The 17,196-nt window shown below is 45.5% G+C and overlaps 1 protein-coding gene across 1 annotated transcript in view; it reads left to right on the top strand.

Moving 5' to 3' along the window:
• Positions 1 to 2,199: 2,199 nt before the first annotated feature.
• Positions 2,200 to 17,196, top strand: part of FEZ2 (fasciculation and elongation protein zeta 2) — a 298,213-nt gene continuing 283,216 nt past the window's right edge. Inside the window, 1 exon segment of the mRNA XM_077486489.1 lies at positions 2,200 to 2,757. Coding sequence (XP_077342615.1) covers positions 2,417 to 2,757 — 341 coding nt within the window. The 5' untranslated portion in view covers positions 2,200 to 2,416.

The raw sequence follows: 17,196 nt of genomic DNA, 5'->3' as shown, positions 1-17,196 counted from the left end.
AATATACTACAATTTTATTATTTTGAAATTTTAACTTTCAGTTTTGTTAGCTATTTTTTTTGTTAAGGTTATCTAAAAATGTGTTTCAAATGTTTTGACAGGAGCGCAGTTTCAGTGCTTGCCATAGGCGCCATTTTCACTAGATACGCCTCTCGCCATGTCTCTCCTACCATGCTGACTTGAGCTCCTGTGTCCAACAGCATTTTACCAAGAACACATTTTCTTCCAATCATTTATGCTACTCATTGTTTTCATGACTTACTTTTTGTCAGAATTGAATTTGTCAAACTGAGCAGGCACACAATTTACCTTAGCATGGGACAGATAAAGGACACGGCCCATTCAATCCACAGGTTATTGAGTCTTGGATATTATTTTGCTTGATATATAGAAGTTCTGTCTACGATCCCAGAGGGGTGGAAAGGAGGCAACATCCTTGGGTGAAGAGCCACTTCCAATCCTATCGGTTCACATCTCTGTGCTGCGTTTTTTTTTTTAAAATGCACTGCCATTTTAAAAAATCCTGCTTGCTGCATCTTGATGTCTTGTTTGGGAAATGCACAAAAACATACCACATGTAGGGATGAGCTCAGGCGTGTTCGCATGGAACACGTGCAGAGCCTGCCAGGAAGTCGACGCAGCGCTGTGCTAATCACAGGCAGTGAGACATTGCTCGATATGCGGCTGCAGAGATCGGGCAATGTCTCACTGCCTGTGATTAGTGCAGTGCTGCGCCGACTTCCTGGCGGGCTCTGCACGTGTTCCATGCGAACACGCCTGAGCTCATCCCTAACCACATGATTTTGAGGGACTGTCCCTGATGTAGGGCAATGTCCCTCTGTCCCTCATTCCTCCTCATTTGTCCTTCGTTTTGCTCTGATCCTCATAGTTGTATATAAAATGTAGCACTAACCCCCCGAAGGAGCTGCTGGTTTGATTGGGCTTACCGTTACCTTCTTCACCTCGATTTATTATTATTATTATTATTATTCAGGATTTATATAGCGCCAGCAATTTACGCAGCATTTTACATTATTTGCGTGTCTAGGGGTTCCCGTGGTAGATGGCGCTACAAAAATTTACTTTTTATCTTTCAAAAACTGTTTCCCAGTGCTTAACCTTTCATCCAATTTCTAAACTGCTGCATTTGTACATTTTATAAAGGAATAGTAGTGGTAAAAAAAAAGTCATTGTGGATTTCAAGTGGTGTTGCGCAGAAAAAAAAAATCATTAATATTCCTAAAAAAAATTAAAAAAAATAAAACATTTGGATTTTTTTTTTAACTCACCTCTAAATGCCTGTTGCTAGGGGGTTCCAGTGCCTGGGCTGATGACATCACTTCCCCTCAGTGCAGGAAGGGCTCAGCTCTGCCCCCTCCCACCTGTCAGTCATCTTGGACATGTGACAGGTCCCAGGTGACTGCGCGGCCAATCACGGCGATTGGCGCCTCTTGCACATGCACAGTGGGCGCCCGGCTGTGAAGCCACAGCTGGGTGCCCACAGTTGCAATGCTGGCGCCTCAGAGCGGAGTGGGGCTTCGATCCCCCGCATAGCTGGACCTTGGGACAGGTAAGTGTCCAATTATTAAAAGTCAGCTGCTGCAGTATTTGTAGCTGCTGACTTTTAATTTTTTATTTATTTAATTTTTTTATGAAAACTCCTCTTTAATTAACCTTTTTTTTTGGGGGGGTTAATGTTCCTTTAAGGGGGTGTGACAGGGACGTGTCCTGTGCCCACATACATTTGTTAGTAGGTGTCCCTCATTCTCATCTCAAAATGTTGGGAGGTATGTCTATTTGTGTGAAAACAAATGATACAAATCTCATTTGAGTACAGCGTTGCATTGACTGCGCAATAGTCATTAAAAATGTGACAGCACTGAAAACTGGCCTGGGCAGGAAAGGGGTAAAAGTGCCCTGTATTGAATTGGATAGTATTAGGAATAACATTCTCCAGTGTGAGCTATGTGTAATTGTACCGCGTTTCCGTGCTCGTTATGTATAGTTAAGGCAGTGTTTCTCTGAGAAACACTGAGTTAAGGTAAATGAATACACAGTCCCATCTAGGACACAGATGTCACTCCACTTTCATGTGATAATCCAGACGTAGCTCGGGAAAAACAGGTGACGTCACTCTGCCAGAAACTAAAATGGACAACTGCAGCAAAGTTTATGGAAGTCACGTGGTTTGTGCTCCGCCCACATTCCCCTTCATTCAAGCCTGGGAAGCTCTCACGGTCCAAGTGTAAACACGTCTAGAGAGTTCCCTACTTTCACTAGAGTGACAGTCAGGGAGCGGACACCGCCTCCCCCGTACCCTACGTGTAGACACAGTGCAGACTTCTAACAGCAAGAGAGGGAGAGCTAGAGAGCCGGGGAGCGTCTGCTTCCCCCTCTCCCAGTACGGGACCCTGACATGGCGGCACCGTTAGCCCAGTTCGATGAGGATTGGCAGGATTTCTATGAGTTCCGTCCTCCGTCCAGCTCTGGGGAGGCCAAGAACAGCCTGGACAAGGTGAACTCCAACCCTGCCAGTAGCAAGCCATGCAACCAGGGAGGCCTGAGTACCCTGGAGGACCTGGCGGAGCTGGACAACAGCTTCACTGTGGACATCATGGGAGGCTTTAAGTCCATGGAGGACCTGGTCAATGACTTCGATGAGAAGCTCACTGTTTGTTTCCGGAACTACAGCACCGACACCGGGAACATCGCCCCCGTCAGGCCCATCACTGAGGAGGGCATCATGAAGGATGACGAGTGAGTGTGTTCTGCCTGTGTCATGTCCTGTCATTGCACAATCCAGGTAGTCCTGTTGTGTCTCAGCACTGTGCACTTGAACTTCACACCAGTGCGTTGTGGCAGCGCAAAATTGTGTGCTTTCCCACAATGCACAAAAACACGCTGCCGCTTTGCAAATGTGCGCGCAATGCCATGTGTTTTTGGTGCAGTGCAATTTTTAAACCGCCTGGTCAAATGCGCAATAAAACGCGAGCACTTGGTTGCACCGCTGCGGTGTGAACAGAGCCTAATGCACTGCACATAACATCTGACAGTTTTTGATTTTCATGTCTTTTTTTTTTTTTTTTTTTTAACTATGGAGAATATGTGCAGGAGCTCAACCGCCACCACCCACAACCCCCCCCAAGGAGGGGAGCATGTCACAGCTGATGCTGGGTGTGGTCAAACTGCACTAACCGTAGGGCATTATTGATGCAAAGTTCCACCCGAAAGTTGAACTTTCCACTTTTACGCTCCCCCCCCCCCCCCTCTAGTGCCACATTTGGCACCATTTTCAAGGAGGAATGAGGAATGGTTTTTGACAGGTCTCCTTCCAGAGATGGGACTGAGGCCTGAGCTATTGGAAGTTTGGCCCCCCACTTCCTTCCCCCACCGCTGGACCAGTTGGAAAGCACAGCGTGCTTTGCTCATGCAAGTAGGGAACAAGCTGTGAAGCCTATAAGCTTCACTACCAGGTTCCCTTACCAGAAATGGTGGCAGCAGCACCCGGGAGTCAATCGGTTGGGGTGCCGACATTGCAGGCTCCCTGGACAGGTAAGTGTCCATACGTTAAAAGTCGGAAGCTGCAGTATTTTTAGCTGCTGACTTTTAAACAGACTTTTTAAACAGCATGGTGCTTGTGCTGTCTAATATGTCCCCTTCTATGCTGTTAAAAAACTTGGTTCATCCTGCCTGTTCCTGTGTAAACCATGATAATCGTGGCTGCTGATCGGTGATACTGTGATCAGTTTATGTGCCTTCATTAACCTGTAGTTTCTCTTCTCTCCCGCTGCCTGTCAGCTGCTGTGTGTGAGTGATCTCCTCCCCGCCCCTCCCCTGCTGCCAGTAAAGTCGGAGTAGGATTACTGTTAGCCCCTCTGTTATAGCAAGGTATACTACAAAGTGTAAATGTTTGTTTAAAATTATGCCGATAATTACCTTCTTTCAGGCCGCCTCTGTGCGATCACATGACCTTCCGCTGCTCTCCTCCCCGATCTTAGGGCTACAGCAGAAGGGGCTGAGCGGACAGCACCTGACCACTTGACTGACTTCAGAGGGGGGTGCCAGCTGTATCCTTTAGATCAGGGGAGGAGAGCAGGGGGAGGTCACGTGACCATACAGAGGCGATCTGAAATAAGGTAGGTATTGGCATAATTTTAAACAAACATTTACACCATGTAGTATACCTTGGTATAACAGAGGGGCTGGCAGTAATCCTATTTTGACTTTACAACCACTTCAATTGCCAGGAATGCTTTACATGTAAGGTACACTGTGTGCTATACGCAGAACGCAGGGTTGAGAAGTGCATATCTCGTAAGCCAGTTTACAATCAAAAAAGCCCTATACCTTTCTTGACTGCGCTAAATCCTTAATTTTGTCTCATATGCTTTCCATCCCAGACATTGCATCTCACAGTTGGATGATTTTAGGAACAGAGAAAGTGCTTTCAATCCAGAAAGTAGTGTGCAGGACTAGGTACTGATTGACAAGCTACAGTATCCCACTATAGTGCACTGTGCAGGCAGGCCTAGACCATGAGGATGGCAACTCTGCTGTAAAGTCATGCACAGTGCAGCATTGTTTCCCCCCCCTCATCTTCCAGGACAGCTACTTCAGAGATGATTGGCTCTGCCTTCTACAGGAAACGCAAATCAAATGCAATTTAAAAGGCCCCTTCTCTTTCCCCGCAGTTGTTTTGTGTTTCCAGACCTCTAGGAGTATGCACCGTCATGTTTGTTTCTTTCGTTTGGTCTGGTGACTGTAGTTAGCGGAACCCCCTTGTTTTTCTGGTGGTTACTTCCATTAGGGAATCTTCTGCAACTTCCACCCCCGGCATCCTGGTCCACCCAGAGAGCACTTCCTTGTGTCCTTTCCACCGTTTTGGCTGCACCAAGATGGCGGCGAGTGCACTTCCTTGCAACCGGAAGTGATGTTGCACACTTCCGGATGCTGAGCCTCTTCATATTTGAAAAGGATCAGCTCAGGCACACATGCTGCTGGGGATGTTTTGCTGGCTGTACAGCAAACACAGTGTCCAAGCTCATTACAAACACTCTCCTATCTGGTCCATCTCATCATGGAGGTTAAGGACACTCCTGTGGACGGTGCACCCACTCTTTCTAATCCAGCGACTGCAATTGGGTCCTGTTACCCCTAAGGTTAGTACTGCACTGTAATGAGACATTATATATCCAGGGGCAAATGTTTTTAGAAAGTGTAATTTTGTATGCCTTTCTTATTGTGGTTTTCTTTTTTCTAAGTTGCCAAACCTGTGAAAAGAAAATGTGAAAATTGTAGATTCAATCTTCCTGATAGCTGTAGGAAACTTATGTGAGACATGTATCTCTTCAGTGGCAGGGGCTAAGTCTGCTTCTAACCTAAAGGAATTGACAGTACCCCAGGTTCCTTTGGCTTCAAGATCTCTACCCCCTTTGGTGTCAAAGACAGTTCCCATGCGGTCTCTGATCCAGAGGAGGGGGAGAACTCAGATTCCTCATCTAACGCGGGAATCCGTGTCAGAGATGGAGGAAACTGTTAATGCAGCTAGATACCTATTTCCAGTCAATGATATTGAAGAACTGTTCAAAGCAGTTTTTACTTCTGAACAGATTGAGCCACCACAAAAAACTCAAACTGTTCAGGATAGAATGTATAGGGGTCTTCAGGGGCGTAAGCCTAAGTGTTTTCTGGTACACCAGTCACTTAAAGATATGGTCCTATCAGAATGGAAAGAGCCTTAGAAAAGGTGGTTCCAGTCCAGAGGGCATAAGAGGCGATTTCCCTTTTCAGTCTGACATTGAAGCAATGTTTTTCAAGTGTCCCTGACTGGATGCTCCTTTATCTCAAGTGTCTAACAAATCTGATCTTTCATTTTGAAGACTCTGGGGCTCTTAAAGAGGGAGTCCACCCAAAAAAAAAAAAAAAGCCAGCAGCTACAAATACTGCAGCTGCTGACTTTTAATAAATTAATACTTACCTTTCCTGGAGTCCAGCGATGTTGGCAGCTGAAGCCAAGCAATTGCTCGCAGCATTTTCGGTGAGGGAATCAGGAAGTGAAGTGTTGCGGCTGCGCGAGTCGCTCTGTGCGTTGTAAGTGGTCCTCGCTATCTCCTGGGACCTGTGTGTTTCCCAGGGGACAGCGGCGGGTGCGTTAAGTGTATTCCCAGAAGTGGATGCAGATACCTGTATTATACAGGTATCTGCACGTCCCTCCCTCCTGAAAGGTGCCAACGGATGAGCGAAAGTTCCACTTTTTGGTGGAACTCCGCTTTAAGGACCATATGTATAGGAAAGCTGATGCTTTGCTCTAAGGCCTGGCAGGCTTCAGTCTTCTCTCTGGATCCAGCCCTGGCATCCACCTGCTTGGCTAGAAATCTAGATCTTTGTGTCCAGAGGCTAGATGACTTGCTCTCCGACATGCCTGTAGAAGAGATCAAAGAATCTCTCCCCCCTGATTGCCAAGTGGCCTTCTTGGCAGACGCGGGGGGCATACTCGGTTAGCTCAGTGGCCAAAACATCAGTCTTGATCAATTGCTATAGAAGGGCAATCTGGTTGAAATCCTGGGATGGGGATCTGACCTCCAAAAATAAACTCTGCAGTATTCCCTTTTGAAGGCAAACTATTTGGTTATAACGGATAAAAGAGTCCTGCGCAAATGCCAATACTATATATATATAAATATATAAATAAATCAAAATGAGCTAAGTGCAAAAACATGTGAAAAGATCAAATAAAAATAAATAAATAGTCCATATAATAATAATAAGCACCAAAAAATGTTGAAAAATGATGATAAAAAAACAATGAAGTGGACAGTCAGGGCTCCCAGAACTCTCACCTTAAGGCTGGGTTCACACTGCTGCGGGGGGAGATCCGGATGTGATTCGCACCGCAAATCACATCCGATCTCCGTAGCGATGCGAGTTCAGCCATACAGATAGTATGGCTGAATTCGCATCGGTCCCGCAGCAAACTCGCACGGGACCCTTTTTTTGGTCCGCAACAGAATCGGATCGCATGGGGGTTCACACCATGCGATCCGATTCCTGTGCGAGTCGGCAGATCGCACTGCGATATGCGGACGGATCTGGGGGTGTCATTAACATATCATTGACACTCCCAGCCGTCCGCATAGGGCAGTGTGAACTGCCGGCGGGAGAAATGCGATGCGGGAAAACGCCGTGGATTCGCGGCGTTCCCGCATCACAGCGGTGTGAACCCGGCCTAAGGCCCGGTTCACACCGCTGCGATGCGGGAACGCCGCGAATCCGCGGCGTTTTCCCGCATCGCACACCTCCCGCCGGCAGTTCACACTGCCCTATGCGGACGGCTGGGAGTGTCAATGTTATGTTAATGACACCCCCAGATCCGTCGGCATATCGCAGTGCGATCTGCCGACTTGCACAGGAATCGGATCGCATGGTGTGAACCCCCATGCGATCCGATTCTGTTGCGGACCCAAAAAAGGGTCCCGTGCGAGTTTGCTGCGGGAGCGCTGCGAATTTAGCCATACTATCTGTATGGCTGTACTCGCATCGCTACGGAGATCGGATGTGATTTGCTGTGCGAATCACATCCGGATCTCCCCCCCGCAGCAGTGTGAACCCAGCCTAAAGCCCCATACACACGGTCGGACTTGTACAAACTTTTCCGTGGACTTTTGTACAAAGTGTGTTGTCCACAAGTTTGTATTGCATACACACGGTCGGACTTTTTGACAACAAACACGAACGTAATGACGTCACAACGTACTGACGCCGCTTCAAAAGAGGACGTTCAATGACTCCAGCGCCACCTTTGGTCAACTTCTGTATTGTAGTCTGATCGTTTGCAATGGTTCTGAGCATGCGTGTTTGTACCTTGTACAAAAGTCCGATGCTTTTGCGTACACACGGTAGGACTTTGCTCCATCGGACTTCTGTTGTCAAAAAGTTTGTCCGTTCGCAGAGCCAACAAAAGTCCGATGAAAACAGAAAAAGTTTGTCCGATGGAGCGTACACACAGTCGGATGTTGCTCCAAAACAGCTAATTTGCATGTTTGTTGTCAAAAAGTCCGACCGTGTGTACGGGCCTTAAGACAGAGAAAACAGGCTCATCAAAAAACACAGGTGGTCTCCCATTTCATTCCTCATATACAGCCATCAGGGAAATCCAGATAAAAGATGTAAATACCTAATTCGGCCACTAGAGGGCCATTATTAGCATGGATGCTTATACTGTTAATCCAAGGATGTATTCCGTAGTGTGTGGCTCAAAACAAGAGGGGAAGGGAGAGAGTGAGGAGGCTCCAATGGTGTAGTATAAAACGTTAAAGGATCAATTTATTAATATAAACAAGAGTCTCTCACATTAAAACTAAGATAAAACAGCACAGCAAGGTGAATAAAGATGGTGGCGTGGCGTCTTCCGCCAGTCTTACTCTACTTCCGGTACGTCCTACGGCCACTCCCTACGCGTTACGTCATACCACGTGACTTCTTCATGGGGATAATGATTGGTCGTTGTAACATAGTTATATATACCGGAAATACCCGATCGGCCATTTTAGTTAAGGTAATGAAAATTTAAACAACTGTAGACCGGAAGTGAAAATTCCGCCATCTTGCTACTCCAATATAGTAAAGAGTAAGTGTAAAACACCGCCATCTTGGAGCTAACATAAACAAGAGGAAAAACTGAACTATCAAATAGGAAAGACAGCGCTTAGAAAATATAAAAATTTTTTTTTATAAGAATCAAAATATAAGGCAAAAAGAAAAAAGGCAAAGGGATAAAATATCCCAAGCACATCCAAAATACATGATAAATAAAAAACGCCGCTATATAAAAATTTGTCAATCACCGTATATATATGGCATTAACCACTTGCCGCCCGCCCTATAGCAAATAGACGGCGGCAAAGTGGTTGCATAATCCTGACTGGACGTCATATGACGTGATCAGGATTATGAGCCGCTGCGCGCCCCCGGGGGCGCGCATCGCGGCGATCGTTGTTGCGGGGTGTCAGTCTGACACCTGGCAACTACGATCTCGGTAAAGAGTCTCCAACGGCTGATCACAGTGTAAATAGGAAAAGCCGGTGATCGGCTTTTCCTCACTCGCGTCTGTCAGACGCGAGTAGAGGAGAGCCGATCGGCTGCTCCTCTGACAGGGGGGGTCTGTGCTGATCGATTATCAGCACAGCCCCCCCGAGGATGCCCACACTGGACCACCAGACCACCAGGGATGCCAAGGACAAGGTATGTCACCCTAGACCACCAGGGATTTCAGTCAGTGCCACAATGGATGCCAATCAGTGCCCACAATGGGCATCACTGATTGGCATGCATTATTGATTGGCATCCATTAGTACAATATATTATAATACAATGCCGCCTATCAGTTCCCATCTGTGCCGCCTATCAGTGCCTACCCATGCCCACCTGTGCCGCCTAACCCATGCCCACCTGTGCCGCCTAACCCATGCCCATCCATGCCTATCAGTGCTGCCTATCAGTGCCGCCTATCGGTGTCCATCAATGCCACCTCATCAGTGCCACTTCATTGGTGCCACCTCATCAGTGCCCATCAGTGCTGCCTTATCATTGCCCATCAGTGTAACCCCATCAGTGAAGGAGAAAACTTACTTATTTGCAAAGTTTTGAAACTGAAACAAAAAAAACATTTTTTATTTTTCAAAATTTTCGGTATTTTTTTATTTGTTTAGTAAAAAATAAAAACCGCAGAGGTGATCAAATACCACCAAAAGAAAGCTCTATTTGTGGGAAAAAAATGATAAAAATTTCATTTGGGTACAGTGTAGCATGACCGCGCAATTGTCATTCAAAGTGCGACAGCGCTGAAAGCTCAAAATTGGTCTGGGCAGGAAGGTGTTTAAGTGCCCGGTATTGAAGTGGTTAATAATCAACATTTATTGAGCAATAGCTAAAACAAAAAATAAAATATTACTCCCATATCATTCAAAGTGACATGAGATGCCATAAATGTACCATAAGGAAAAATATAACAAAAGAAAAGAAAAAAATCCAAAAATAACCATCATCAAAACGCATGAGTAAAATCGCATACCAGAAATAGAGTAGGACTTTACAAAAAAAAACCCTATATATATATATATATATATATATATATATATATATATATATATATATATATATATATATATATATATATATAATCTCTCTAGCCACATATATCTCTAATATAAAACCATAATCCTAAAAATCTGGCATGTATATATAAATCCAAAAAAATCTAAATGAATAAAAAATTAAAAATTACTTAAAAAACAATTAAGATCAAAATCTACATTGAGACCTTCGGGGTGAAGAGATCTCATAGTAAAAATCCACCTGGATTCTTTTTGACTAATCGTCCTTATTTTATGGCTACCCCTCCACGATGGATTGTACCGAACTATTTGGTTGTTTAGCAAAGACAAAGCTAAAGGGCCTCTCTTTGCTCCTTCAACCCAGGCAAAAAGCCAGGTGACGCCAGGTCAGGGGTAGAAAAAGGCTGACCTTTTTCAGCGTGGAATGGGCAGAGGTAACAGAAAATGCTTTTGTTTTTCAAGGTCATAAGAGAGGATTTCAGGTTGGAATTTAAAGAGGAGCTGCACCTAAAAAAAAAAAAAACAAAAAAAAAAAAATATTAAAAGCCAGCAGCTACTAATATTGCAGCTTCTGACTTTTAATAATATCACACTTACCTGTCCCAGGTTCCAGCGATGTCGGCGGCAGATGACGAGCGATCGCTCGTCTCGCTGCAGCCACCGCCGCCATCCTCTGTCAGGGAATCGGGAAGTGAAGCATGAGGGCTTCACTGCCCGGTTCCCTACTGCGCATGCGCGAGTTGCGCTGCGCTTCTCTTATGGTCCCCCGCTGTGTCTCTGGGAACTGTGTGTTTCCCAGAACACAACGGGGGGGCGGGGGTCTGCGGCGGTCTGGCCGGAAGTGGGTGCAGTTACCTGGATTATCCAGGTAACTGCACCCCCCCTCCCCCCGAAAGGTGCCGATTTGTGACACCGGAGGGGGGGGAGGGATAATACTAGCGGAACTTCCCCTTTAGGGTGAAGAACCGCTTTAATCTCCCTCCTCACCAGAGGTTTTTTCTCACTCATCTGCCGAGGGACCAAGAGAAACAGTAGGGCATGTTATGTATGATTTCTCTTTGGAAATCAGGGTAATTTCCCCTGTTCTGGAGGATCAAAAATTCCAAGGATTTTATTCCCATGTTTTCCTGGTAAGAAAGGCATAAGGAGGATTTCGGATGGTCATCAATATGAGCCTCCTAAACAGCTTCTTGGTTTATAGGTGGTTCCGGAAGGAAAGCATTTATTCACTCAGGAATCTGTTATTGTCAGAGGTATTCATGGTGACCCTGGATTTTCAGGATGCTTGCCTCCATGTTCCAATATACCAGGATCAGCAGAGGTTTTTGAGGTTTGAGATCCTCTCAGAAAATGGTTTAAGTCATTGGCAATTCAGAGCCCTTCCTTTTTGGTCTCTTGGTAGCCCCCAAAATCTTTACAAAGGTCATGGCTTTTTTTCGTTTGCAGAAAATTTCAATCGTCCCTTACTTGGACGACTTTTTGATCTTTACCTGGGACAAAGGACCTGGGTCGCGATCTGCAAGTAGTTCTGCAGACGTTCCAAAGATTGGGTTTGAAAGTCAATCTGCAGAGATCTGCTCTGGTTCCCTCTCAGAGCCGTTTTTTATTTTTTAAATTTTTTTGGGTTTCCTGATAGACTTAGTTGCCCAAAGAATTTTCTTACTGGAAGAGATCTCCAAGATCCTCCTTTCCGTGCAGAAATTCAGGCGTGATCCCCAGGCATCTCTGCGTCAGATAATGCATCTGTTGGGCTTGATGACTGCAGTAGTTCCAGGAATGCCCTGCGCCCAATTGCATTCCAGATCCCCAGAGGCATTTCTTCTGTGTTGTTGGGATCGCAGAAATGCATCTCTAGACCAGGTTGTGCGGCTTCCAGCAGACGATTCTCTCAATCTATCCTGATGGGTCTGATCGGAGCATCTGCAGGTAGGGAAGGCTTGGGCCCAGCGTTTCCCAGTAAAGATTACCACAGACGCCAGCTTGTGTGGTTGGGGGGCGCACTCAAGAGGATTGTCAGGCTCAGGGTGCCTGGCAGTCCCAATAGGGAAGTGATAGCAGTAGGAAAAGCTTTGGTCGCTTTGAAAACCAGGGTTCATGCAAAGGACCTGTTTGATATTTTTTTTTTATTTTTTTTGGACAATGCCACGCCAGTGGCTTACCTAAACAAGCAGGGGTGTACTCGCTTAGACAGCCTGCTAGTGTTGTCAGAAGATCCTTTCTAGGCAGAGGACAATGTTTCCTCAATCAGAGCAGTTCACATCAATGGGTCGGCAAATATACTGGCAGAGTAACTGTCACTTCGAGCAGTTGGGAGCTGAACCAGGAAATCTGGGAGTTAGTGGTCAGGTGGGGAATGCCCAAAGCGGATCTGTTTGCTTCCACCCACAACAGGAAGCTTCCAGCTCAATTTTCTCTGGTGAGAGAAGGAAAGCCCCTAGGGACAGATGCTCTCTCATTCCAGTGGAATTTTTCCCTGGCCTACACTTTTCCTCCAATTCCGCTATTTCCTCTGGTGCTCCGAACGATTGTGCAGGAACAAGCAGAAGTGATTCTGATTGCTCCACGGTGGCCCTGGAGGAGTTTGTTCTCTGCACTGAGAGTACTCTCAGTAGAGTCCCCCTGGCCCCTGCCAGAGAGAAGAGACCTCGCACACAAAGAGCCAATGCTACATCCAAACCCCTCGGATTTACCATCTGATGGCTTGGAGTCTGTGCGGCATCCTGCAATTGAAAGGATGTTCAGTTAGGGTTATTGAGACTATTCTAGACAGCCATAAGTTCGTCACAAGGAAGATTTATGGTAATGTTTGGAGGGCCTTTGAAGCCTGGCAAAAAAGGGCTGGGGTAGACTCGTTTTCTATTCCCTATGCTCTGGACTTTTTAAAGAGGGGAGTGGAAAAGGGGCTTGCTGTCAGTACTCTTAGGGCAGCAACCTGAACCCTATCTCTGTTCATGAAGAAAAGACTGGCGGAGGAGCCTTTAACCACTTCAGCCCCGGACCAATTGTCGGCCTAAGGACCAGAGGTCTTTTTACAATTTCGCACTGCACTGCTTTAACTGGTAATTGCGCGGTCATGCAATGTTGTACCCAAACAAAATTTGCGTCCTTTTCTTCCCACAAATAGAGCTTTCTTTTGATGGTATTTGATTGCGATTTTTTTTTTTTTTTTTTTTTTTTGTGTGCGATATAAATGGAAAAAGACCGAAAATTTTGAGAAAAGGATATTTTCTACTTTTTCTTATAAGAAAAATCGAATAAACTCAATTTTATTCATACATTTAGGGCAAAAAAAAATGTCAATAAGCGTATATTTATTGGTTTGCGCAAAAGTTATAGCATCTACAAACTAGAGTACATTTTCTGGAATTTGCACAGCTTTTAATTTGACTGCCTACTGCCATCTCATTTCTTGAGGTGCTAAAATGGCAGGGCTATACAAACCCCCCCCAAATTACCCCATTTTGGAAAGTAGACACCCCAAGGAAATTGCTGAGGGGCATGTTGAGCCCATTGAATATTTTTTTTTTTTTTGTCCCAAGTGATTGAATAATGACACAAAAAAAAAGTTTACAAAAAGTTGTTGCTAAATTATATATTGCTCACACATGTCATAGTTATATGTGGAATTGCACCCCAAAATATATTCTGCTGCTTCTCCTGAGTACGGGGATACCACATATGTGGGACTTTTTGGGAGTCTAGCTGCGTACGGCACCCCGAAAACCAATCACTGCCTTCAGGATTTCTAAGGGTGCAAATTTTTGATTTCACTCCTCACTACCTATCACAGTTTCGAAGGCCATAAAATGCCAAAATAACACAAAACCCCCCTAAATGACCCCATTTTGGAAAGTAGACACCCCAAGCTATTTACTGAGAGGCATGTTGAGTCCATGAAATATTTTATATTTTGCCACAAGTTGCAGGAATATTAAAAATTATTTTTTTTGCACAAAGTTGTCACTAAATGATATATTGCTCACACATGCTATGGGCATAAGTGAAATTACTAAATAAATTCTGCTGCTTCTCCCGAGTACGGGGATACCACATGTGGGGGACTTTTTGGGAGCCTAGCCACGTACGGGACCCCGAAAACCAAGCACTGCCTTCCGTATTTAAATATAAAACGCTACCAAAAAAAACTGTTAGCGATTGCAGGCATCAGGCCTGACTCTGCAAACGCTGCAGTTATGTGTTTAGTGTTTTGTAAGTAACAGTGATCGATCGATACTGCACTTGGGTGGGCTGCGCGGAGGGGCAAAACGCAGGTGCTAGCAGGTATCTGGGCTGATCCTGCTAACAATGCCTTTTTTTTTTGGAACCCTAAACTGCTGGGGACGCTAGTATAGATCTGATCAGTCAGATATTGATCTGTTCAGATTCTATACCACTACGGGAGGTTTATGCTTTGCGCGTTTGTGTTAGCGGTACTGGCACTAACCTAGCGCTGCCTGGGGCGACGCAGACCCTGACCCTAAAACCTAATTGATATCACCCGCCGGGTGATCAGGGGGTTAAACCTTTATTGGGTAATAAATGGTGGGTGCCCTGATGCTATAAAATGCAAACTAACCAGAGTCACTCATAACACTTATACGGTGATCACTGGTGAAAGGGTTAACTAGGTGCAATCAGGGGGTTCAAATTTTTATTAGGTAGGATATGGGGGTCCCTGGCGCTATATAAAAACCTGACGGGGAACCTAAATAACTATCTGGCTGACCAGTGTCACCAGTGACACTTATACGGTGATCGCTGGTGAAAGGGTTAACTAGGGGGCAATCGGGGGGTTAAAACCATTATTGGGTAGTATATCGGGGTACCTAGCGCTATAAAAACCTGGCGGTGAACCTAAAAAAAATAACTAGCTACCTAACGGCACCAGTGACACTAATGCAGCGATCAGAAAAACGATCGCTTAGTGACACTGGCAAAAGGGGGTGAAAGGGTTAACTCTAGGGGAAATCAGGGGATTAAACCCTTTATGGGGGGGTAGGGGGCTACCCTGGACCTAACACTAACTGCCCTGACAGTTTTTACTGTCACAACTGACACTGAATGCAGTGATCAGTAAATAAATGATCACTGCAATCAGTGACACTGTGACTGGGAGGGGGAGGGGGGATCGGGGGGGGGGATTTGTGTGCCTACATGTTAGTGTAGTGTTTGGTGCACTTACTTTTAGTGTTCTCCTCGTAGTCCGGTCAAAAAGACCGCCCCGAGGAGACTGACATCACTTCCCCCCTGCCTGTGTTTACTATACACAGCGGGGGGAAGCTTCTCATTCGCCAGGAGCGATCGAGAGGGGATGGCCAGAAACCAACGGCCATCCCCCTCATCCTGAATCGCTCCTGCAGCGAAACGGACCGCCGCATCCAGCGGGAGGGGGTCCGATCGGACCCCCCACCCGCTGGAAGGCAAGCACGTACATGTACGTGCTTGTGCCTGTACATGCCATTCTGTTGACGTACATTGCCATTCGGCGGTCCTTAAGTGGTTAAGAGATTCCTCCTAGCTAGGGCTAGACGTACACCCTGAGTTGTCAAGCGGGTTTCCCCCTGGGATTTGTTGTTTGGTATTGAACGCCCTTACCAGACCCCCTTTTGAGCTCATGTAAAGATCCTTTCTTAAGGATTTTAGATGACCGAGTAATGATCAGGCCTGACACTTTGTATTTCGTCTGACTTCCACAGATCCTAGGAAGTAGTTCTTCTTAGCTTTTGTTCCTTCCACAGGAATCCGGAGGAAGAAAGTTTTTTTTTTTTTTTTTTTTTTTTTTTAATGTAAGTATGTCTTCTACACTACTTAGAAGTTACTATTGAATTTAGTAAAGATTCACAATTACTGATTACTTTTAGTGGCCACAAAAAGGGGTTTCAACTTCAGATAGAGAAGCTATATGTGAGGCCTACAAATATTCAGGACAATCCCCTTCTACCAGAGTTGGGGCTCACGCTACTAGGTCCCTAGCTGGCTCTTGGGCAGAAAGAGCGGGTGCATCATGGGAAGATATTTCCAAAGCTGCTGTCTGGACCTCCTCTCATGCATTCGTCATACATTAGAGTACAGATGCTCTCTAGCCAGGACCTCTCCTTTGGAAGGAAAGTACTTCTTCAGGCTGTCACCCCTCCCTAAGGTTATAGATCTTGCTTATCCTCTCAATTAGCTGTCCTGGAAGATGAGGGGGGGGGGAACCCCCCTTAGACTTACCGGTAACCGTGTTTCCAGGAATCTTCCAGGACAGCGTCCATATTCCCACCCTAGTCTTGTTTCACTGGTTCTCTTATTTTAACATGGTGGTGGTGTATTAATGAGTCTCTGTTATTCCTCTTCCGAGTTCACTTTTGGTGGAGGTTTACTTGATCGTCATACAACTGAGGGTCAGGGGAAAGGGAGGGGCCTTTTAAATTGTATCTGATTTGTGTTTCCTGTAGAAGGCGGAGCCAATCATCTCCCAAGTAAAGAGGAAGAACGGGGAGATGCTAAAGTAAACAAGTATCTTCCTGTTCTGCCTAGCAACAGTGACGCTGATCTCTGCTCCCTGTGATTATAGCAGAGATCAGTGATGTGTAAAACACAGCCATGCCCCCCCCACAGTTAGCAACATGCCCCTAGTACACGCTTATCCCCTACACTGCCACCTAGTGGTTAACCCCTTCACTGCCAGTGTCATTTACACAGGAATCGGTGCATTTGTATAGCACTGATTGCTGTATAAATGACAATGGTCCCAAACTGTATCAAAAATGTCCGATGTGTCCGCCATAATGTCGCAGGCATGATAAAAATCGCTGATCGCCGCCATTAAAAAAGAAAAATAAAAAAAAATAAATATATATATTATGCCATAAAACTATCTGCTATTTTGTAAACGCTATAACTTTTTTTTTTTTATATATTTTATTTTTTGTCTATAGTGCAAAAAATAAAAACCACAGGGTGATCAAATACCACCAAAAGAGAGCTCTATTTGTGGGGGAAAAAAAAGGACGTCAATTTTGTTTGGGAGCCACGTGGCATGACTGCGCAATTGTCAGTTAAAGCGTTGCAGTGCCGAATCGCAAAAAGTGCTCTGGTCAGG

The sequence above is a fragment of the Lithobates pipiens genome, unplaced genomic scaffold (assembly GCF_037356315.1).
Source record: "Lithobates pipiens isolate NorthernLeopardFrog02 unplaced genomic scaffold, aLitPip1_a1.2 Scaffold_18, whole genome shotgun sequence".
In the NCBI taxonomy this organism is placed as follows: Eukaryota; Metazoa; Chordata; class Amphibia; order Anura; family Ranidae; genus Lithobates; species Lithobates pipiens.
Note: the sequence above shows the minus strand (reverse complement) of the source record. Positions and strands in the feature narration are given on the sequence as shown.